A 24,976-nucleotide genomic window follows, 5' to 3' on the forward strand; every position below is an offset into this window, starting at 1 on the left:
TGATTTGCTTCAGGTTTTGTGTTAAAATTTATGTTTAGAAAAATTTTTACTGCTGTTATTATATATATATATTTCACTTTACATTGTAATTGAATCACAAATGGCTTTGGAGCTTGAAAATTTAAAGCCAAGCCAAAAAGAAAGCCATGGTATGTATTATAAACATATTTAATTTATGCATAGACTACCTTATTTGTCACTAGGTGTTGATAGGAGTTAACCCATATAGGTTAACCAAATGTCTCAAGCAGATGTCTAGAATGTGGATTTACTTTTCAGGATTATTATTTTTTACCATTACACAACATTTCAAATTATTAGCTAATACTGTACAATAAAATAGATTAATTTTTTATTTAAATTGATCTGAAAGACATATTGCATTATCACGCCAGAATGAAGAAAGATAAGGGTAGCCAGTTGACAAAGTCTTTTGCATGAATTTCTTAAAATATCATATTTTTTATTACCAGTATTGAGATCTAAAAATTTTAATAGCAGCAATGTCCATCAAACAGCTGAAATAAATTGCTTAGAAGGAAACCAACAAATTTCTGTTTCTTCTACGTATTTCTGCGTATGTAGTCTGGCATGTATGGTATTTAATGGAAGACTTTTTTGCTCAACCTGGTGTGATGTTGTTCAGCTTTAAACAAATATCATTCTCATGATGTAGGCGCATAAAAATAGAATAACTATATACGCTTGAATGACTATGATATAAAAAAATGTTTGGCTGCTAATGAGCAAAATATTCAAGCGCAATCAATATGATCCTTGTGATCCCTTTGGGCTGTGACTCATCATTTGAAAAGTGCTGTTATTAACTAATTAAACCACAATCATGAAACGTATGATAAGTATGAACAGCAGATGTCAAATTGCGGTAACTCTAACAGTATTTTAACAAGCACTTTACTTGTTGCAACAGATTTTTGCAAACCACCTTTCTGGTTACTGTCACTGGTAATGACTAAAATGCTGGAAGAAGTGATACATAACAGCCCTAACAGGCAATAGGTAGTAAACACCACCAAAGATATTGAAATTCATAATAATAAATACTGTACCACCTTATGGTATTGCTCATCTCAGCATTCAACTTGGTATCATATCAATTACTTTTTGTCATTGCTTGTGGAAAAAAAGGTATCTAGAATGCTAATCATTATAGTTTGATGAAATAACAAGTCCACTAACAAACAGTAAATGAAAAACACCAGCAAAACCGAAGGGCTTATAACATGCAGAAATTATACATTGACTTTGTAAAGACAAATAATGGTTAGCATAGCCACTAAACCCAACATTCAAATTCTACAAATAAATAAGTCAAAAAATAGGTGGAAGAGTTAGTCCTTTTTTAGGAGTCAGATGAAGCCTCATTGTTCTGACATCCTGTTTAGCCACAGGAATGAAAAAAAAATGCAAAAATATATTGGATACAGGTAGCTATAATTTGAAATTGGATACTGAAGCAGTGTGACAACTACAAATAAACTAACAAAACATGTAAAATGACAAATAGAGGCAAGTTAATAACAATAAAAAACAAGGGCATTAAGATTTGATGCATTTGCGCTTTTAAAAAAAAAGGAAACTGGAATATAATAAAAAGTATGTTGTGCTCATGCATTGTTTATTTATTATTGCGCTTGTGGTATTTTGTATGTGTTTCATTTGATACTACTACAAAAGGTTTAAATGGGACTATGATTAACTTATTAAGGATGTTATAATATATTACAATTAATGTAGTTTTTCTTAATACTTGATTATGTTCTATGCCCAGTAAGCAAGTTTTCTACTTATGAAATAGCCAAGTTTTTAAACATAATTGACATATATCAATGACAATCATTTTGAAAAACATGAACGAATCATTTTAATTAGGTTACGTTATATGTAAAAACCTTATTTTTGTTGCAGAAAATGAAGCATTTGATAATGATGAATCAGTGCAACTTTCAACTTATTCAGGAAGTGTAACAGAGGTTTCTCGCACTGAACAAGATAAAGAAATGTCTCTAGGAATACTACCAGGAAATCCTGCCCAAATGCATGTACGTTGAATGTATTGTCTGATTACCGTAAATTCCTTTTTATTTTCTTTGTTGTTTTCCAATATTTGAACATTTCACTTCATGTCCTACAAAAGGCTGCAATTTTTGAGAGTGCGAATTTATAAAAATTGCGTATTTGTTGAGTTTTAGATGAATTGAGAGGTAGGTCCATGTTGCCTTATTAATATTTCGTTATTAAGCTATTTTTTTATATTTTGCCTGGCTATAAATAACGACTTTTTCTTTTGATTTTCGATGACTGAAAGATGTTTATATTTTTGCTTTGTTTGTGTAGTGTATATATCTTTTATGTAGCGGTATATTTCTATTGTATATTTGTAACTTGTCAGTGTCAGTGTGAAATTTTTTTTTCAAAAATTGCAAACGTGCAAAATAGAATGTGTTTGCTGTATATGATGAAGATTGTATGCAACGACTGATGGCAAGTTTGATTGTAGGACCAAGCAACTGTTAAGTTCTAAGTCTGGTTGTTGTCTGCTTACTTGTCTAGACATGTTTCAGTATCCTGTTTATTCTGTCTCTTATTACGTCATGAAGACATTTTATGCTTTATTGACACAGAAATTATTCCTTGAAGTGAAACTTTCTCTTTGTTTTATATCGTTCTCGTTGGCTGGAACTTGTTTTTATTTCCGTGAAGTCTTGACAAATTATTATCAATCTACTATTCCCTAATCAATACATTTAAGTTTTCATTTTCCCTTTTTGAAAATTAGCGAGCAGATAAAGTAACTATTGCTTTATGTTATAGGAGGAAACAGACTCGGCAAAAAAGACAACTACAGTTTTGAATGACGATGAATTGTCCACTCCCACCATAATGAATTTGAAAAATAAAAATAAAAGCAAAAGTACTGAGAGTATAAACAAGGCTTTCTCTAAATTCAGTCGGAATAGAGTAGGACCGGCTGAAATCTTGAGCTATGAAAAAGACAGACCCAGTTCAGCTCCTCCTAACAAGGCCAGAATTATGCTGCAAGAACTTAATCCTCAAAGACCAAAAACGGCCGCTCCCAACATAAATATGGATCGCATGAAAGTTGCTGAGGGAACCGGAACTGATAAAGGTATTGATCATTACAAAGTACTTAACTTTCTTTGTTCTATCCAACTAATGTAATACCATTTACTTGTAATAAACGCGATTAATTTCTGGTAAACTCCAATTCGATTGTAGTGTTTAAGTACATATTTACACAAACTTTAGATTGACTTTCATTGTCTTTTTAAAGTATTTTTTTTAAATTCTATTTAAAACTTAGAAAATCAAGAAACTGTCTCCATAAAATCTGCACCTGAAGAAACAGTAGATGATGAAAAAAAGTCAGCTGCAGAAAGTGATGTTGCAGATAAACCAGCAGTCAATGAAACAGCTTACATTCCATATGAATACGCTCGTGCAATGATTGCTCGTGTAGTTGGTGATATGAATACAATGAAAGTGAATCATATGTCCATCATTTCCAAGATGGAGTCAGAATATAACTTAATTGAAGAGCAAACTAAGGTATTTTTTCTATTCTTCAAATTCTCTTAAATTTATTTATTTAAACTACCTATTTTGGTCGTTTTTGTAGATTTGGTTTCTGTTTTTATGTAGTTGCTATTTTCAATTTTTAATTTTATTAATGTAGCATCAGTTCAGTGACTGTGTCACTCAACTTCAAGAAACCTACAAAAGTCGACTAGTTAATTACCGAAGAATTATCGAGTTACTACAAGCAGAACTGAAAGCAAAAGGAATCCAGCAGGATGATATAATGGAGGTTAACAACTTTTATTCTTAGTTTCTTTAAGATATCATTTCATGTAATTTCAGTATTTGTGTGTTTCAAGTCACAACTAGACTTTGTTTTCATGCTGTATCTGATATCAAAGACTTTTCTTTTCTGGTTAGTGTTTATGCTGCTGTTTTATTTTACCAGTTTAGAACCCTAACCTGGTGTTGTTTTACCACTAAGACATAAAGTGTATGCTAATTTTAGGATTTGAAAAGGAGAAATAAAAAGCTTTTAGAGCAAAAACAAAAACTGAAGAAAAGGTCACATGAAGCTGAATCACAATACACTGAAGTAACCAACAAGAAAACTGTTGTAGCCGCTGTGCCTATAGCGACTCCAACTGGTATGTATATGATAAAGGAGGCATATGAGTTTGAAAGAAGCACCAATTACTTAGTTTTTTCTTTATGCAGTAAAATTGCCAAAAGTGCAGTTACACGAAAACTGTCACATTAACCTTGCTGAAATTTTGCATGTAATTATGCTGGCCTGGTGCTACCTCATTCTGAATTATCACTGAAATGATATATCTCAAACTCCTCTTGAATGAAGTCAAACTCAAAACTGGAATTTTGGGTCTGAAATATACTCATTTTCAATATACTTTTACTCATTTTCATTCCAATTTTTGTCTACATTCTACAAGTGACCCAGAACTTTGAAATATGCTAATTGCTAGGGTAATGCCCATGCTGAAAATCAACAACAGCAAAGCTGTCCTCTGATTCGCCTAAACAGGGTCTACGTCTTTGAACAAAATCAGAAAAATCTTAATTTTTAATTCATACGCCTTCTTGATATTGATATGTTTATACAGTAACATGAATTTCGGTGAGGAAATCTCAGTTTTTTTTCTAAATTTCCTTATTTAGTCTATCAGTTTATTAACTATATTGCTATAGATTAGCTCTGATTTCATCTAACATAGAAGTCATAGTTACGAGACTAATTCTTGCTGACAAATTATATATTTTGTGATGATCCTTTTAACCATACTTTTGTGTAAGGTGGGCAATTTTAAATCGAAATTTTTAACAGTTGAGGAAGATGCTCAATCAGACACACCATCCACTGAGGCTGAGGAAAAGGTTTGCATTTTTTAAGATTTTTTACCACTATTTGTACCTGTCTGGTTATTTTTATTTAAAGTAAGAAACTGTAACAGTAAGCAATAATGGAAATCCTTTACTCAAACTGTTTTTGTCAAGTGTTCATAAGAATAAGCTTTTGTGTAATTTCCAACCTTTTACAAGGAGGTTATGGTTTCACAAGGGTTGATCTGTTAGCATCCTGATTCCTGAGCAACCTTACTCAAAAACCCATTTTCCACATTTGGTCAAATTTTCAAAGTGGCTTTGTTATCACAGAACTGATTCATTTTTGAAGTTGACAAACCTAATGGTAAAACAGAAATAAAAAGCCAAGCCCCTACCCATGCTTGAAAAAAAGAAAGAAGCACAGGGAGACATGTGACAATTACACAAATGCTAACTGAAATTTTTCTATTGTCTGAATATGCAATTCCAACATTTTTAACATGGAAACAAATTTTTTTTACCTGTTTATTTACTTTCACGCTAACCGCTGCAGTAAATGAAAAATACAACATTCTGTCAACGTTCCTCCAGTTTGTCATACCGCAATAATAAAAAATTAGTAGATCATACCATTATTCCTTAATAACTGTAAGCCATCCCTGTTTGTAAACTGCTGAAAAACGTCAAAACGAACAGCTATATGGCACTAGTGGATGTTAGTTGCACCAAGTCATTATTGATGAAGAGGATGTGACTAAACCTGCATTTTACTAAAATTAGGCCACGCAGCTTGTTGGCAGGTATGATGGGTTTGTTAGGAAAAAGAATTTTGGTAAATTTAGAGTGATGGTGGAAAATTGCTTTGCATTAGGTATTTTGAATTCAAATTTTGAGTTAATGTGTCATATAAGTGCATAAAAATTTATAACTGCACAAAGAAGACAAAAGTATATTAGTTGTCACAATTGATTAAAGCTATTTCCTATGAAATGTTATGGCTTTTTTTCTCTCAGAATAGCATTTTTCCATTATTTTTCTCACAAAGAGAGTTCAGCAGATATACTTTGGCATTGCTTTTTTGCCAGTTGCGGTTATCTGAAGGGGTTTATCAACACAAACGTTTATTTATTTTCCTCTTGACTCACCTGAACTATCCTGATCAGAATTTGACTATTAATTATTATTGGATAACAAAAGCTTTTGAGTAACGTTGTTGACAGACAAACAAACGTAAATTGAAACATGATGTACTTGGCACAGGTAACTATTGAAAGTTATTTTATCATTAAACAAAAATGTTACAGATAAAAGAAGATTCGATAGAAACTGAAAAAGAAGTTTTTGGGGATGTGTCTGCAGCAGGTAAATTCCTTAAACATTATTTGTGTGTTTGATTTAAGGACATTGTATTGACTTATTTAACATTTAAATAAACTACCTACTCTGTTTTTATGAAAATATTTGTAATGCTAAAAAGTGTATTTTGAATTAAAAGTAATCTGATTTTGATTTCAGCTGTTGTGGTGGCTGGAAAAGTGGTAGAAGAGGCTGAAGACGATCATGATGAGGTTTGCATTGTAACTTTGTTTGTTTAATATGCTTGATCAATGCAATCGAAAAACAAAGAAATCATTGATAAACTCAAGACCAAGTTAACAAATGTGCCCTTCAGCACTGAATGCTCTGCAAAAAAGAAAAAATTCAACCTCATATGATAATATGACATGATTGGTGTTTGTAGGAGCAACATAAATATTCGACGTTTGCATGTAACATTCACATTCATGTTCAATTAGGTACATTCTTACATTGTTATCTCACGTTGGCCATAACTTTAAAGCAGTGGCCATCAAACTATGGCCCACGGGACGAAAACGCGAGGTTAATTTTTCTAACCATCACACAGTGTCACAATTTTGCTAAAATACAATTCTACAAATGAAAAGAGTAACCATCCGGCCCGTTTTTGACAGTTCACGTATTTATTTAGCCCTTAGCAAAAAATTTTGGTGATGTCTACTTTCAAGTAATTATGTCGCAAATAAACTAATAAAAATTGTTGACTTAATTTTTCTTATAGTAACCACACGTCTACTGATAGTCCAATCATGTTGTTGTTGCTGATAATGTAGTTGTGACTGAGCTCAAAAGTTGCACAATAGTTCACATAGTTGTGTTTTTCTTTTTTTACTCTCAAATTTATTGGACAAACCTTTGTAATGAGTCAGTTAGACATTTTGAGTGACTTGAATGACATTTATATTACAGAATAATTTATTGTATAATATCTGCATAATGAAGTCTACTTACCATTTTCGAACAAAATTTTAACAACAATGAAATTTGTTTAGGAAGAGGAAACTGAAGAACCAACAATAGAGAAAGAAATAAAAGATGATAATACATCCTCGGTATATGATGAAGATGAAGAAGCAGAGATGCTTGAAGAGGACGCAAGAGTAGTATTAGTCATGTTTTGTCTTTGATTCTTCAGCATTTGTCTTAAGCTTTAGTTTTTAAGTAACATTACAGTTGATGATTGTTGAAAAAAAAGATTGTAGTTTCTAGTTTCCTTTTCTATGCCTTTACAATTCGAACAACAACTTCATACTTACCCAATCCTTGTTCTAGGAACAAGTAAGTCCTCAAGTAGAAGATAAAAGCGAAGAGGAAGCTGAAGTTGTTTTGGAGCCGAAAGATGAGGGGCAGGTTGAAAAGGAAGAAGAAACCAAAAATTTGCCTAAAGTAAAGGAAGAACATGACATAGTAAATCTTTTTCCTGACTTAATATGCATTTGAAGAATACAGACAATAAATACTATACACTAATACAGACATAGCTCAATGTTTGAATGCAATTTGTCCTTGAGGCCCATTATTCTTTACTAAAATGTTGGAGCTCCAACTGCAATGATTATAGAACCAACCATTTACACCACATACTTTTGACTAAATGTTCTAATTGATGTCTGAGAACATAAAAATGTAATAAAAGTGCATTACTTGGGATGTGCGAAATTGAAAAAGATTTAGACTCGTTAAAGTATAAGTAATAATTTTTTATATTTGTGCGAATCAAAATCTGAGAACTGTACTCATTGTCCTGAATGAAAGTATAAGACAAGGAAGTGAACCATGCTCATAATTGTGCACTTGTGGTGAATAACAAAAATCAACCTGCTTTTCCAGATACAATATTACAAGAAGTTCTTTCAAACAGATGATTTTCTTTACAGTCAATCATAAAAACGAAAAAACCAACATTTTGTTGCAGTTTCTTATTTCATAATCTGCCTGTAAAATTTGTAATCACGAGAATAACAAAAAGTGGTTAATATTTTCGATTATACATAAAATTTGGATTTTTCTTCAATTTGGCATATCCCTTGTATAAGCAATTTCAAAATGAAAGAGGTATATTGGAAGAAAATGGAAATGTTTATACAATGTACTTGCAAATCGTTTTCTAGTTAAATAGTACTAACAATGCATAAGCCGCAAAAGATGTTGGATGCGTTCAAATCTAGAAAACATTGTGTAGCAAGCTTTCTCCAGAGAAAAAAACTTTTGCTTTTGATTGTGTTTAGAATTGTTCAAGTTATAAAATAGCACAATTCAAATTCCTTAGACCTTTCCTTTACCCAAGACTATAATGTCTTGATTTGATATTATTTTTTCTATGATTAGACTGTACATTGGGTCATTACCTTTATATAATTAATATATTAGGTTGTTGTGCCTGTTCCTATTCCTGGTAAGGAGAAACAAGCAAGTCCAGCAAAGTCGTCCTTGAAGAAAAAGCCAACCAAGCCAGAGCCGGTATTTTTTATTAATCATATTTTGGGACTTGTAGGCCAAAATATAGAATATGGCCAATTTATACTTTGTCGGTAGTGGTTAGAATCGCAGACTGCCTACTAAATTTGGTACTTAGAGATGCTACTCTATTGTTGCAATACCTTTGGGCAAGGAGTTAACGATGCTTACTCCTGTTCAGTGGTCCTAGTTAGCAGTTCTAATTTTTAGGAAAACCAGAAAAAGTAAAAAATATGATAAAAATTTCATCTGAACAATGCACACAGTCATGCTTGGTAACCGGCACTCGAGTGATGAGCTTTTCTCAGTAAAAGCATAACATATCCAACATCACAATTATGATGGTGATGGTGCATTAATACACCATGTAATATTTGATTCTTGTGTTGCAAGCATAGACAAAGCGAGCACTAACCAACTCTTATTATAGAGTTGCAAAGAGTTAAATAACAATTCAATACAGTTTCTGTGTTGATGTGGAAATTCAATAAAAGCTTTAGAAAGATGCTAAAGACAAAAAATCAGTGTAAGTGTAGTAAGTACAAGATACTGGTGAATACTGAAATTGAAACCGGCAGGAACCGGTTTATGACACACGCTCAAGCAGTCGTTAGCATCATATACTGTAAGTAAACATTCCTTTGAACTGTAAAGATACCAGAGAACTTATAAAGAAAGAAGGTAGCATTAGAAGTTGACAGCATCACACAAATGTGCCAGAAAAAGATTCTACCTATGTTACCTTGACCTAAGCACCGCCTCTACAAGTGGTAGAACAATTGTGGTAAGATCAACTGGCAGTTTAAAATATGAACATTGCAACCAATTACAGAGCAAGAAATCGTAAAAGGTAATGACAAAGAGCTTTGTATATCTAAGTATGCTTTTATAGCATAGCATAAGAGCCGATTTTTGAACATAGTTTGTTGGTGCCACTTTACATTTCCACTCTGTTTATCACATTAATATAAAACATAATTTCATTTCATTATAGAAAGCAGCAAGAGAAGTGGTCCATGAAGCACCCGCCACAAAAGGCGCTATTGTGTCAAGTCTTCGTGAAAAGCAACTTGACAAGCAGGTCAAGGTATGTGTTATTTTATTATCCTTAAACCATAGATTTTAGGAACGACTTCTTTCGTTCAGTTTTTCTCTTTTCCTGAGTGTAGGTAAATTTTATATTCTATATAGTCTTTAGTACTCATTTTTACGAGTCCACATTTCATTTTCGTTTTGCTTGCAAAAGCAATTAATGAAAAATAGCTGTAATAACTTTAAAACTTAATAGAGCTTTCATTCAAAAGTCAGTACTATAGTTTTAGTCGCACGTTGGCGCACCAGAGCATCATTATAACACGTTGGTTGCTTGAAGCCAAGTGAAACGTGTGAGAATGAAGTAAAATTTTGTTTGCTTTGATATGAAAGTTTTCCAATGTTCACTGTAAATTTACCTTATTTGTCCATACTGGCTCACAGTTTTCAATCTTTTGCAAGACATCTTTTTCAAAATAAATCAAAGACTTTTTCCATATTTTGCACAAAACTGGATTTACAACGGAAAACTGACGGTATTTTATAGCAGTTTCTTACCGCAGTTGTGTGAACCGGTACTGTTAAGGTTTTGTTTTGATGACATTTAACTTTATCGCCTTACGGTGTTATTCACCGAAATGGAACACGACATCAAACCTGAACTAAAATGGTTGCTGCGAAATAGCTGGTGCTTGTAGAAAAGAGTTATTCAACAACCGTAGCTTTCATTGCGTAGCGAAATTTCATAGCTGTAGCGATGGCGCTGTTGCGTCGAAATGAGTTACAGAAACAGCTTAGTCAAAGCTAATTATAGTATTATGGCGCCTGATTCTTATCTTAAACCACTCGCTAGTTGGCGCTTTTTAGTTGTTAATTGTGAAGAAACTGGGTCACTTTCATGCTTTTTCTTTTCTCAAAAACTTTTTCTCCTGCGAAAACCGAGATGACATGACGACTTTTATTAAAGGACGCTCTCCGAGGATTGCGTAAACTTGATTAACCCGACAAGTTTGAACGGATTATTTTGCCAGGACTATGCCTGAAGCAAGAGTTGGTCTTATAGAGCGGGACCTGTAATATAAACTGAGTTTTCATCGCTCACAATTAATAAGATAAACACTTTAAAATTGACGTATGGGGTCGACGTATACGTTTGAGGTGAAAAAGTGTGTTCAGTGGGGTTATGCTTACGTTCATCAATCATCATTCACACAGGTTTTGCCACTATTGCAGTTCACTTTACACACCTCGATGCGACACATTCAAGTCCTGGGTGAAATTTTTCGCATGCTTACCCGTCACGTGTTCAGCAACGCCCATCGCTTCTCGCCGTGCAAGCTCTGCCACTTTTTTGTTTTATTATATTTGAGACACAAAATTTGTGGTCGTTTCACCGGTACAGGAGGGTACGGGCTTTCGATTATCATCTCCATGCACGACCAGGTTTCAGTGTTCTTACAGTTTGCGGGTATATCTTATCTGTAGATACAATTCATGGCTTATCTAGTAGACTAGAACGAAACTTGCATTTTTAAAATTCTTTGCATTGCACAGAGTACCGTGCAACAAAATAGCAACTGATTGTATTGCATTGTACTTTTGAAAGTCTCTAAAACGTTGTAGAGAGTTTTACAAAGTCTTGCAAAAGTCGCTGTTGTGTCATCAATCAAATGTGTTTTTCTTGCACGTTTTTTTGCTTTTAGTCACGTGATGTAAATTCGCGCGTTTATACCCGTACCCAGTTTTCATAATGCTTCCTACAAACTTTACTTTCACGTTTTTTTAAAATTACTTCACGATTACGGAATGGTCAGGGTGTTGGTTAAGGTGTTGAACGTCGTTAGAATCACACCTGTAATTATCAACATCCTTTCTCACTGGGCTGATGATAATTAAAATTTTGTTGAAACGATACATTTCTCTATACTATAGGATGCGTTTAATTACCCCATTCATACGACCATGCTGTTTCAGCTGATAGTGACGCAATTTTTTCATGCTTTTAAATCAAACAAAAATGGCACTTCGAAAAGTCGAATTTTTGTATATATGTAATTGTGTTAATGTGAATTTCATTACAGTCAAACTAACAGATACTTGATATTCTTTATGAATACCTTAAACATTTTCTTTAATTGCTCGTACCGTAAATGGTGTTTGCGACTTTACTTTATGCCCTGATGGTTACCAATGCGAACGGGTTCGAGTATTTCTGTTTTAACTTTCTCCCAAATTTGTTTTCTTTTGTTCTAATCTCTTCCCGGAGAGAGCATGGCATAGCACGAGGAATGTTGCAAATATGCCCTTAGCAGGTACCGCCAGTCACCCGGTATTTCTCGAGGTTCGTTCCTGTTTTCGTGGAAGACAAATTATTCAGCTTTATGTAACTAAAACTAAGTTGAGCATCAGTGGTCTAATATTAAATCATATAAGGTAATCGTGTTCTGTTCTCAACATTTCATGCTATGCAGAACTTATTTTGTTGTTATGTTTCGCAATTAAATGCTATGATTTGCATTGAAACTTCAGAACGAAAGAGACATGTTTTTTGTTGTTCTTTTTGTTACAGTAAAACGCCTTATACATTATAACGTAGTATTTCAGAAAAAACGGGGCGACATTTGTGGTGACGACACTTCAGCTAAAGTTGTCGTGCACAGGATATCACGTTTATCGTTGCCTTCTTCTTGACTCGTTAATTACAAGTTCATAGTTAGAGGGCAGAGCTCCCGTGTCTTCCAGCGTTGGTACTTGTACACCGCAACGACAGGGTATAATACCGCCCGAAACTGGTACGGATGACCTCGTGTTTATGAGACCTGTGCCGGTGGTAAGATGGTCTTACAGCCTGCGGGCAACGAGAAAAAATATTGGCACCCGTCCCTTGCCGTACTGGATACAAGTTACGACCAACGCCTATTCACAACTTAACTCTTCTCGTGCATGGATACGGAAAAGCTACTTAGTGGTTTAGACACTTGCTGAACCCTTTTATGGCAGCATCTTTTGTTTAGTAATCGTGACTTATATTTTTTAAGCATATTGTGCCAAATTACGTCACCGTTGTAAGGGATTGCTGTTACGTCATTTGATAAGCAAACCCTTTTTTCTTTCATATGTATTTTGTTAAAGTAACACATTTTCCTTTAAATCATTTTCAAATTAAACCATGGCTATGTGATAACGGTAACCGCAGGTCACAAATTCTTAAATGTTGACGCCATGCATTACCAGAAAAAAATTCAGTTTTATGAACCACATCCCCGCAAACAATCCCATTTCGATTTTGATGGTAAATAAAATTTATAAATCATGCAGTTTGATGTGTTTTGTGACGTTTGTTTCAAAACGTTTATAGACAAAAGTATAAGTACTACAAGTCTAAATAAACCGCTTTTTCTTAAATTTATTTTTGTTACTTTATTGTGATAACTTTTTGTTTACATTACGTGAATATTTCGATGTTGGTCAGTTAAGTCTTTACTGAATACCTTTTTTTTGAAGAATTTTAGGACGTAATGAGTCAACAGTTTGCCAATGTACAACGATTCACTTTCTTTATTTGAGATCTTTAGACCTACAAAGCGAGAGCATTTTGTGACCGACACCAAAGCAATGACAGTAACATTGTTTTGGTACGTCATGGCTATGGGCGATTGATGTCCTGCGAAGAGTGCTATTGCGGGCAAGGGTAAGAGATCAAAGCACATTCTCGTATTCTCTTCACATACCGTCCGTGTCAATGACTCTACGAGGTGCCTGGTTGGTCGCCCGGGGGTGTCCTTGTACCGCTCGATATTCAAGAGCTTCCTGGGGCCTTGGCACGCCTTTGCACTGTCTTCTCTCATCGCTTCGTTATTTCTGTATGGGATTTTTACTTTTAGAGATAACAGGAAAATGATAATGGTTTCTGATGACACGCAGCAGGTACACACACTGCAGCTATTGTTGCAGTTATACACTTTACCGTTACTAACCTTTGTTATTACACGATCAAAATGTTGCTCGAACTGGCATTTTACGCATTCAGTCACTTGTTGAAGGTTTAAATCAAAATTCTTTGATGGTTAACAACGTAGTTATAACTTACCAAGTCCTGCATTTCGTTGTGTTAACTTTCTGTTAAATGTCAACATCACATTAATTATTATACGCCAGAACAACGTTAATAGAGTGAAAAACCGCATGGTAAGCGTAAAATGAAATCTATGTGGCTTTAGTTTACAAATATGCGTTGTAGATTAGCTCATTAAAGTATAAGCTATTCAAGTGTAACACGATCCGGTAGATGGTGCTATGTGTTTTATTTACACTCCAGCTTATCACGTTTGTATTAATGAAAATATCCATGACCTTTCAAGATCAGCATGTTATCAATGGAAACAAAAAATGATAGGAATTATTGCTAAAATGGACTTGAATGCTAAAATGAAAAATGGATTCGAAATGGACAAACCGTTTTCAAACACATTTAAATATTTCTACAAAATAAAAGGTTAAATTCTACACAAAGACTGCGTTTAACTGAATTTCAGAAACTGGAAAAGCAGCTTGACCTTGAAAGTAGGAAGACGGAAAATAGCCGCAAATTGGCAAAAGAAACCGACATAGAATTGCAGCAAGTTAAGAAAGAAATGACCAACTTGGAAAAATTGCTCAATTCTCAGCAAGAAGAAGTAAGCTTTCGCTTGAACATTTTGCATAAAAGTCACCAAAATAAATAAACGCATGAATTATTATTGGACTAAGCTAAAATAGTTAAGTGAGCGCCATACATCGATTGTAGCAATCGCTATAAAAACTTTGATCTTATCTAACATTTGACAAAAATCATGTTGTAATTTGGGGTGATGCCGCAGTTGCCCACTTTCCTTGTCTCTCTAGTCGAATCCAAAATCAATGTGTCCTTTAGTAATATGTCGAAGTTATTTGATTCGTTCACGCAGCTCTGCCATTTATTTTGTCCAGTTCGCAAAATTGACGGAGGCTGCTGGGGCCGGTACAATCGCTTTGCAGAAATTACCCCAACTCAAAGAAGATATAAAGACACTGACCGTGCAAAATCAGACTTTGGTCGACAATTACAATACAGAGCGTGTTCTTAGAAAGAAGTATTACAACATGGTCGAAGATATGAAAGGTACGAAAACTGAATCGATTCAAAGTTTGTTAACTTTTACAATACGTAGTGTCAAACATGACCAAATTTACGCAATATTTTAGGTAAAATAAGGGTCTATTGTCGCGTACGTCCGCTGAGTTCGACAGAGAAAGCGAATAAGAACAAGTACGCGGTACAAACTCCTGATGACTACACGATTAAGATCGAAATGAACAGGGGAGGGCTGAAAGAATTTCAGTTCGACCAGATCTTTGCCGAAAACTCTTCTCAGGAAACTGTGTTTGAAGACACGCACAGGTTCATATGATTTTTTCTTAAAATTTGTTGCCATGTGATAACATCTTTTACAACTATTACATTGTCGTCACTTAACCAGCACACTACGCGGTTACGTCCGTTTGAAATGCAATGCTGTATCAATACCCTTTGTTACAAACTGCATTTTTCATGAACACTGTTAAAACCGATCTCTTTTGAAATATATGCTTTGTAAATGAGAACTCTTTAGTAAACTTTTACTATTTTAAAATGGAGATAGAATCGTATGACACACTAAGAAGTGCAGTATACGCTGTTTTGAATAAGTATGCCCAACAATAATTACATTATTAATAGTTCTCCTAATGGAACGCACGCCAGTTTGTATACATTCTAACAATCTAAGCATTTACAGCTAAACAGGTCTAATATATCATACTTAGTCTATCAAATGCTTTTTATTTTAGTTTGATCCAATCGGCAGTGGACGGTTATAACGTTTGTATATTCGCGTATGGGCAAACTGGTTCGGGTAAGACTTACACAATGATCGGCGATGGCAGCCCAAAAGCGCCTGGAATCGCTCCGCGCGCGTTCAATCGAATATTCGAGATCGTTCAGAAGAATCAGAAGAAATTTACATTCACTGTGAGTTGATCTGCTTTTTTTAAGTTAACCCTTTAGTTTAATTAATGTTGAATAGTAGGAAATGTTGTTACTGAGTGTTTTGCATGAACATTCGCATACCGTCCTTACTCGTATTGCTGCATTTGGTGGTACAAGGTAACTGTTTTGCAAATAAACAGTTGCTTCACTGGTTTTCGCAGCTAATTACCACTTGGTACTATTTTGAACACAAGCAGTCCGGTTGCGCTGACTTTATTGTCTGCATCGTCGTTTACGGCTCACATTTGGTCGAATTTGCATATTTCTATTGCGTTTTGCGCTAGAAACAATGCATCGTCCGCGAAACGCAATTGTACGGCAACCTTCTAAATACAATGCGAAAGCAAACGCATATTGCGTCTTAGTCTTTGGGTTGGCACGATCTTTATTGTTTTATTATATAATAGCGAATTACCGTGTACTGGGTACAGAACCCTCTAAACAATATACATTGAAGTTTACGGCACGCGAAAACGCATAAAAAGGTCGGCTCGTTGTTGATCAACGCTATTTTTTCCTTCCACTGGTGAACGAAAAGCTACTGAAGTGCAAATAGAAGTGGTCTAAACAGCAGGTAAGAAATGATATTTGCTTTGTGTCATTTGATAGAACAGAACTTCTAGGCTATTTGACTTTGTTTAGATTATAATACCGTAGTCTAGTGATGAAATTTCTGACGTGTTTTTAAGCTGCTTTGAAATATCAATGTAGTTTAAAAGGAACTGCTTGTCTTTGTGAAGGAGATTTTCTTAATTTTAGGTTCTTCAATAGGGGAGGTTTTTTATGATAAACTTTTTTTCCAATTTGAGTTCAAAATGGTTTGAATAGTTACATAAAATGAATAAGTTAAAGTATACTTTCTATTGTTAACTCAACACGGTGTTGGTATTATTTCAGTATTTATGATTTTGTGCTGGTGATGATTATATTCCGTGGGTTGAATTAAAAAGAGAGCTCTTTGAGTAATTCAGTTTACTTTGTATTTCTATTTTAGCGAGTTTTCTTTTTAAAATGAATATCTTCGTTTGGGCCTTCAGTATTTTCTCGGCTGGCCTCATTGCCGCAACCAGACACCCTCATACTATAACCGATAGTGATATTGCTTATCTGACTGAACTGTCTCAGTCTCTGACTGACCAAGCTCAGCAGTTGGTTCGTGCTCCAACCGGTTTACCAATTGGACTAGGTTCGTAATTTTGATTTTGACATTTCCTCGATAATAATGCTGTTTCTAATTTTCCAATCACAATATTTCTGTCGCATTGGTAACTTGTTCTGTTGTGTAATTTTACCACCAACCGTTTTTGCAGGATGCGTTCGTGATAGAGACTGCCCATCATCACATCTATGCTTAAACGTCGAAGGAGCTCTTGTTGATGCTTTTAATCTCACGTCCCACGAAACTGACTTGGGACGAATCAGGCAAAAGGCAAAAATCACCGGACACGAATGCATCCGACCAATGTTCGATGTGTTAAACGCTTTTCCCAAGGATGTTGTTTTTGCAAGAATCGCTGAGGCCATTGCTGAAATTAACGCGATACTTGAAAGCGCCAATCTTGAAAAGTTTGGTGTAGACGCCCATCAGTTTGTCACTTCAAAAGTTGATCTCGACGTGCAATTCAACACCCCGTTGGCAAGAACTTCCCGTAATTAGCTTGTTTATTTTTTTTGCATAAATTTATTCTAATTATGCTTTTTATTTTGCAAAACTAACCTGGTTTTATGAGCTTGAGTTTGCCGTTGTTATAAATACATTTCTTGTTTTTCAGAATACGCCCAAAACGACGACATATCTAACTTGCTTTACACTTTGGCCTTCCGTGGAAACAGTGAAACATCCGTTGACAGTACCACAATTCTTCTTCTTTCGCTCATGAACGCCCAGCAGTCAAGCAACGAGTTGGGAGCCAACCCATTTAACAATCCTTTCCTCCTATATGTTCTCTTGAATGGAGACAGCGGCTCTTCATCTGATGTTCTGACATATTTTCTGTTGATGAATAGTAATGTTGGCTACAGCCCAAGCGCCGATCAGATGACCTACATTGACCCAACCACAAACGCTTTCTCCAGTCCTCTTATTTTGTACAGTCTTCTGGATGACAGCAGCAGCAGCAGCGACGACAACAACTTGCTTCCTATATTGGCTCTCACTGGAGGTCTTGGTGGTAGCATGGGGGGAGCTGGAATCGAATCAATTCTTCCACTTCTGCTTTTGGGCAACGGCTCCCTCAGCAGCAACGAAGACCTCATCCAAATTCTTGCACAAACCGGTGCATTTGGTGGAACTGGCATCCCTGGACAAACCAATCCTTTGGGATCCATTCTTCCTCTTCTCCTGCTGTCTGACTCAGTCGACAGTAGCTCGAGCGATCTCTTAACTCTGTTGCTTCTCACTGGATCTCAGACCTCGGGCGGGATGGGTGGTCTTGAACAAATCCTTCCACTTCTGCTTTTATCCAACAGCAGCTCTTTGTCGGGAGGTAATGATCTTCTCACCATCCTCCTACTCTCAGGTGGTCTTGGTGGTGCTGGAACCGACATGAACTCCATCCTCCCACTTCTTTTGTTGAGTAACAGCAGCGGCCTTGGTCTCGGTGATGATATCCTCCCTCTTCTCCTCCTCAGTGGAGGACTCGGTGGTACTGGAACCGACATGAACTCCATCCTTCCTCTTCTTCTTTTGAGTGACAGCAGTAGCTTGAGCGGTGACGATAACACTCTCATGCTGTTGCTTCTTAGCGGAGGTCTCAGTGGAACTGGAGGAATGAACTCCATCCTTCCTCTCTTGCTCTTGAGTGACAGTGGCTCCCTGTCTAGTAGCGACGATCTTCTCACTATACTCATGTTGAGTGGCGGTCTTGGTGGTACTGGCACGTCTGGTAAATTAACTTTAATCGATTATATTTGTTTTAGTTGAGTTGTTTATTAATCAGTGTTATTGGACAAGTGCTAAATGAATAAATGCAGCGTAATCTTATTTTTTACTAAACTAGTTTATCTTATTTCAGATCTTGAACAACTTTTGCCGATTCTCCTCATTCAAGACTCCGGCTCCAGCAACGACCTCCTTCTTTTGTACGTTTTGGGATTTCTCCAATCTCCGGTATCAACACCAGTTGATCCATTTGCTGGTGAAATCTTGGGTTAACGCAGATGATGCTCTAACAAACTTAAATTATCGAAATTTGCTTTTTTTATTCGTTTTCGTTTTACGAATTTACGTTTTTAACAAGTGCCGAAGTCTCCATTCCGCCAGCTAATTTATTTAGTTCACCTCTTTTTCCATAACTTAAGCAACGTTCTTTTGCGCAAGCTGAAACCCAGACCTATAAGGTACGATGTTTGGTATGACTTGGCGTCATTCAAACGGAGGGATGCAGTGAACGAACGTGCGCTACCGGAATGATAATGGAACGTTTTTAATTTTGTTGTCGTTCTTTATGCGTGCAAAGAAATAAAAAATCTTTTATTCTTTCCGTTTTAATCTGCTTGTCTGGGCTTTATTAAACTTGATTGGCAATACAATTTTTTAACAAATTTAGGATATTTTGCAAAAAATTGGGGAGGTAAGGATGTTTTTTGTACTTTGATTTTTAACATTTAGTATGTTCTACACCTGTAAAGCATGATGCTATCCTAAATAGTTGTTTTAAAAATTTTATTGGTTCAGCGAAAACTTGTCAACCATATAGCTCGATTGACGATAACTCAAAGTTTTGGGTTGAATTGAATTATTTTTGTTTTCCCCTGGGCATATTCGGCTAGCTCCCGTAATCTCAAAGAAAGTCGAAAATGACCCATTGTGTTGTAAACACGATGATGATTCGCTTTGTTAATGGATTATTTTGGGCTATGAGAAATTTGCTTTTAATTCTTTACCTTGCAGAATATAACATAAACAATTAAAGCAATTAAGCTACAAGTGAGATAAAAGCAGTTAGGCAGTAGGTGATCGCATTGAAGTTATATAGTGGATGAAGACGATAATAATATGCCTTAATCGATTATATCAGTTGATGCTTATTTTCACTTATTTAATAGAATAACGTTATCACCGGAGTATGTTTAAAATGATCTGAATAGTTTCATCAAAGCAAAAGGTTGTCGTCTTTTTCCAAACTTACTTCTGGGACAGAATTATCAACGCCCTGACACTTACGTTTTATCCAGGTTTTACTGTGTAGCGTGTGTTGTACCTTTACCGCTTTGCACATTATTCTTATCTTATCAGTCATCAATGCTTACGTCTAAGCTGTCACCCAGGTAGCCTATATAAGCCTTGCTATTGTTAATCGTCAGGGATGGGTGATCGTTTTCTGTTTCAAATAAAACATTTTAACCAAAAATATTGTCTCTACCTGATGTGTTCCATGCAACGGAACACCGTTAGAAAGAATCGGTCTGGCAAGGACGGATGCAATAAATCCGTTACGTCTCCAAGTAGGGCCTTGGTCTTATTCCATCCGGTGATGATCTAATTCCAAAATTTTTGGTTTTGTCTTCTTCTCGATCTTATTCCTTTGATGAAATTCTTACACAGACGCCCAATAACTGGTGGTATTCGTTTTACCGTTATGAAATCAACACGAATCTACTAAAAACACCGCGTGTTAAGTGATTACTAAAAATGCATCTGTTATTTATCACTTTTGTCACGTACAGTCACGTGTTTATAGGCAAACTGTTTTTGGCGAGTTATAACGAGCTTTCCGCCGTTTATTGTTACACAAATGTTTCGTTTATGAGGTAATTTTTAGAAAAACTTAACTATAGGATTGTAACATCTTTTTTCGGAAATGGTAAAACTTAAACAAATTAAATTTGATCGACAAACTGTAATTTTCTAGCACCCTTGCATGGAAGTGTACTTGACTTCGTTTTAATTTTTTTATCTTTTTTATTGTTTTTACTTGCAGCAACTTGAAGTGATTCGAGAATCAATTTAGAAGTATGAACAAAAAAATTTATGTTTCAGACTGTTTGATAGAGCTCGTTTGTCATTGTTTTTTGGCGAAATATTTGATACACGAGTTTTGAAGCATGTTTTTTGTGATATTATCACACGCTGTCAGACATTTAATTGTTTCATTTTTAGCAAACTTTTGCCAATATTTGATTTTTATTTTCTCTTTTTTAGCTATAGTTCTAAATTACTAAATTTCCTTTCACTTTTCCCAGTTTGTATAAAATTTAACTTGAAAAACTTCTAAATCATGACAGGTTACACAGCATTGGCGTTAACATACGTTTTTCTTTGTATATATCACCATAAAAGCGACATGTCATCAAACTTTTAAGTGCCAGTGTATAGGTTGGGTAATTCTTGTATATTTTGTAGTGTAATGCCGTCTAAAAGGCTTCTTTTGTTTGCTTGAATGGTGCAAACTGTCAGTTCAATTAACGATTCTTTTTTTATCAGTATTTCATTTTCAGGTGTTTTTTAAGTGTTGACTTAAGAAAATAACATTGTTAAACTTTCAGCTTTTGAGAACTTATACACGTGGTTCAAAGCCAATTGCGTGTTCGTCATGTTGTTTCGAGTATTGTGCGGCACTTGTAAATATATTGTGTGAAAAGTGCAATATTACATATACTGTAAGTATAGGTATGTTCCACATATGCAGTTCAAAGCTATCAAATTTATTCAGTGTGACCATGTAAACCACCATGTTCAATTATGCCATAAATATATACTGTAATAATTCGTTAATAATAACTTGAAACCGTCACTTACTAAGAATCAAAAGTTCACTACTAACTCGTTATCTCGCCGACCATATGGTTTGGTTTAACTTTTATTTCCGATTGTAGGTTCGGTAATAATTTTGAACGTTATATAATTTTTAACTTACCCGGATAGGATGAGAAACCGGTATTTAGTCTAAATTCATATACGTGAACTTTTTATCGAGTTTTTGCATCCGATGTATACGTTGAATAATACAGTATTCGGAATATAGAATTCAATCATTTTGCGCACGTTATAAACTGGATATTTTCCAATATTTGTTCACTAAAGCGTTCGTTAACTACTTATTTTGTCCCATATAACGGCTTGCGTTAATGTGTAAATTTTATTATTTAGTGACAATTTGTTTTATACCATCAGTTAACAAATTATCTTTGATGTTCTGTGATCTCTCTGTAGGTATCTTGCTACATGCTTGAGTTGTACAACGAAAAATTGGTGGATTTGCTCAACGTGTCAAAAGGGAATGAAAGCAAACTGGATATTAAAAAAGTAAGACGAACTTTTGTAACATTTGCACTCGCTTTATTAACACCATTTAGCTATCGTCCTATACGGTCAGATGTTTGATTTTTATTATACATCAGTTTTAGAACTTTTATTTAAACTTTGAATTTTCATGCAGGACAACAAAGGCATGGTCGTTATCAATGGAACTGAAATCGTGTATACTGAAAATGCTGATGAACTTTATAAAACGTTTTCTAAGGGCTCCGAAAACCGCCATACTTCTTCCACAAGTCAGTTAACTTGAAACGTTTTTGATTATCTTTCTGCGTAACTTATTCCTGCAATGTTGTAAACTCGCCTCTTCACCTACGGATATATGTCCTTACTGGGAAGTTAACCATAAATACCGGCCGATTTACGTGATAAATTAGCGTGGTATCGTGCTGGTACTTACTATGCTTGTCATTTGTGCGAATAGTGTTTTATCGTGGGACAAATGTCTAGACTTTTAAAACAGCTTTGAATTGGTAAGACTTATTTATATTATTACTTTTTTTTATACTACTCTGTAAGCATTCAATAAAGCGAAAAATCACAAGAAAAGTTTTGTGTTCAAATAAAATGACCGTTTTAACAGAAATGAACGATGCCAGCTCTCGCTCACATTTGGTCGTTGGTGTTGTGATTGAGAGCACCAACTTGACCACCGGTGCGGTTACTCGGGGTAAGCTGAGTCTGGTCGATCTGGCCGGAAGTGAGAGAGTGGGCAAGACCGGAGCGTCGGCTGGACAACTGAAGGTGGACATTGTTTCATAGTTTTGTTTTCATTGACTGTGACAAATATGAATCATTAGAAAAACTACGTTTTAATTCTGATTTAACTATAGCAAACATAAGCGTTTGTAGCAATCTTGGATCAGTACTTTAAACAACATCCAGTATAAAGGCAAACGACCAGTGGGTCAGCGAGCTACCGTATAAGCTAAACAGAAAAAGTGAATACGCTTTTTCTAGTTTAACTACAGTAATGCTTAGTGGATCGAATTTCATTAATCTCTATTTTAAATTTTAAAGGAAGCAAATTCTATCAACAAGTCCTTGTCCGCTCTAGGTGACGTAATATCCGCTTTATCAAGCGAACAGTCTTTCATCCCATACAGGAATAATAAACTCACCCTTCTCATGCAGGTGCTGCGTGACATTGTTTTTGCTTTTACCTGTTCCGTTTACTCAGAGTCTATTCTTCACGCTTGTTATAATTCCTTCCGCCTAATTTCAGGATTCTCTCGGCGGCAATGCAAAGACATTGATGTTCGTCAACGTATCACCCGCCGATTACAATTCTGACGAATCAGCAATTTCTTTGACGTACGTATTAAAAACGTTACATTGTAACATGTATAATATGCAATATTGTGACATATTTAAATTTGACTTGTTTTGTAGGACATATACGTTAAGTGACCCATCTTAAATTGTTAATTACGAAATATCTTGATTTGCCCAGACACTCCATCTTAATATCACTTTTATGATATGTCCATGGGCCCTTCATTATTTGGGTGAACCTACCGTGTAAAGAAACGTTTCGAACTTCACCTGATTTTGTACGCTTTGATGTGCCGTGCAGCGTAATGCGCATCAACTACCCGATAGCTTTGTTTTAAAATAATTCAAATACCGAGACACGGCAACTCAATTGTGATCAGTTCGCGAAAGGTTACACGCACTACCATTTCGTACAGATACGCATCCCGAGTCAAACTTATCAAGAACGATGCGTCGAAGAATGCGGAGACGAAAGAGGTGGCCAGGCTTAAACAGATCATCGCCAAACTCAAAGCTGGCGAGGCGGTCGATGAAACTTAAATTTTTTCACGCATTCACCTTGGTCTTGTGCACTTAACCTGGTTCACTGTTTTTGTTTAGAATTTAGAATGTTCTGTTCACGCCATAAAACTCATGGCTCGTTCATCAGTGTAGTTCATTGCACCAACCTTTAACTTCTTAGAAAGCACCAGTTGGACACTTTTAGAAGTTAATGACCTCACTTTTTATTGGTCGACTGTTTAAACTATAATTACGACCGGTCCAGCTATTTTAAACATTACGTTCCATTTTAATCTTCATCGCATGTTTTAAAACTGCCTTTCTATTAATGCTTTGTTCCGCAGTTATGCGTGGCTTGCGTTGTACTGTTTCTAATCATTTTGGGTTTGAAAGTTTCTTCATACAGTATCCTTTTTGTGGAACGCATGTTTTTTGTTTGAATCATTTTTTGCACTTGGCGATTTTATTTCTTGTCAATATTTTTGATTTCTTCGTTTTCACCACGACTGTGTAGTAAAAGCCACAAGTAGTTACACGTAACCCACGTCAAGTCGACCATGGGTAAAGTTAGCCTGCAGTATAGTGCCTTCGTAATTTGTTTCCTTTGAAATTGACAACTGTAACTTTGCATTTCACAGTTTTATTGCTGCCCATTTTAAAGAGAATAGTCACAATGATAGAATGTACGAATAGTCATGATTATTTCTGTACGTCTAAAATGGTTCAAGGTTTTTAACAGTAGAATTTTTGAAGTTGCACATTCAGACGAGATTTTGTCACGCTTGAAAAGCACTATGATACGTATGATTGGTTTAAGTATAATTAGGAAAAATATTGTTGTTAAATTTTCCGAACTAATTTTTGTAGATTTTTCCAGAGAATAATAAACCACGGTCACTATAATGTTGTCACCGAAATACAAAACATCGAAGTAGGCACGAATATTTGCTCAGTCTGTCACTTCTTGAAGTTGGTTGTAAAACTAATTTTTATGGAGATAGTCCATGACAATACAATACCTGCAAAATAAGAAATGCGGTTGTAGCGCCTGCTTTCAATATTTCAGCGGCAACAGCAATCAAGTTGTTCAGCCAAATTTAAACCTAAATGTACTAAGGACCCGTACGCTGGTTCTAGATTATCGC

General features: G+C 35.3%; 2 protein-coding genes across 5 annotated transcripts; both read left to right on the forward strand.

Annotated features, from left to right (window-relative positions):
* LOC143462825 (uncharacterized) lies at positions 1–24,753 on the forward strand. 4 transcript variants are annotated; one of them, XM_076961123.1, is made up of 23 exons: positions 1–149; positions 1,930–2,063; positions 2,836–3,151; positions 3,347–3,591; positions 3,719–3,850; positions 4,070–4,208; positions 4,904–4,953; positions 6,207–6,264; positions 6,418–6,470; positions 7,254–7,364; positions 7,534–7,668; positions 8,632–8,721; positions 9,713–9,805; positions 14,286–14,426; positions 14,719–14,890; positions 14,974–15,169; positions 15,598–15,778; positions 21,951–22,043; positions 22,177–22,291; positions 22,639–22,799; positions 23,076–23,189; positions 23,281–23,369; positions 23,747–24,753. In XM_076961123.1, the coding sequence occupies exons 1-23, from the start codon at positions 101–103 to the stop codon at positions 23,868–23,870; spliced, it is 2,991 nt and encodes a 996-aa protein (XP_076817238.1). In that variant the 5' UTR covers positions 1–100; the 3' UTR covers positions 23,871–24,753. The 4 variants fall into 4 exon arrangements, with proteins under 4 accessions (XP_076817238.1, XP_076817255.1, XP_076817246.1 ...); XM_076961140.1 differs by having other exon boundaries at positions 7,534–7,647; XM_076961131.1 differs by having other exon boundaries at positions 7,254–7,361.
* Positions 16,213–19,276, forward strand: LOC143462875 (uncharacterized). Its single transcript, XM_076961182.1, has 5 exons — positions 16,213–16,370; positions 16,791–16,982; positions 17,107–17,445; positions 17,569–18,681; positions 18,811–19,276. The coding sequence occupies exons 2-5, from the start codon at positions 16,808–16,810 to the stop codon at positions 18,948–18,950; spliced, it is 1,767 nt and encodes a 588-aa protein (XP_076817297.1). The 5' UTR covers positions 16,213–16,370; positions 16,791–16,807; the 3' UTR covers positions 18,951–19,276.
* Positions 24,754–24,976: the final 223 nt, after the last annotated feature.

This window comes from Clavelina lepadiformis, chromosome 1, assembly GCF_947623445.1.
Source record: "Clavelina lepadiformis chromosome 1, kaClaLepa1.1, whole genome shotgun sequence".
NCBI lineage: Eukaryota > Metazoa > Chordata > Ascidiacea > Aplousobranchia > Clavelinidae > Clavelina > Clavelina lepadiformis.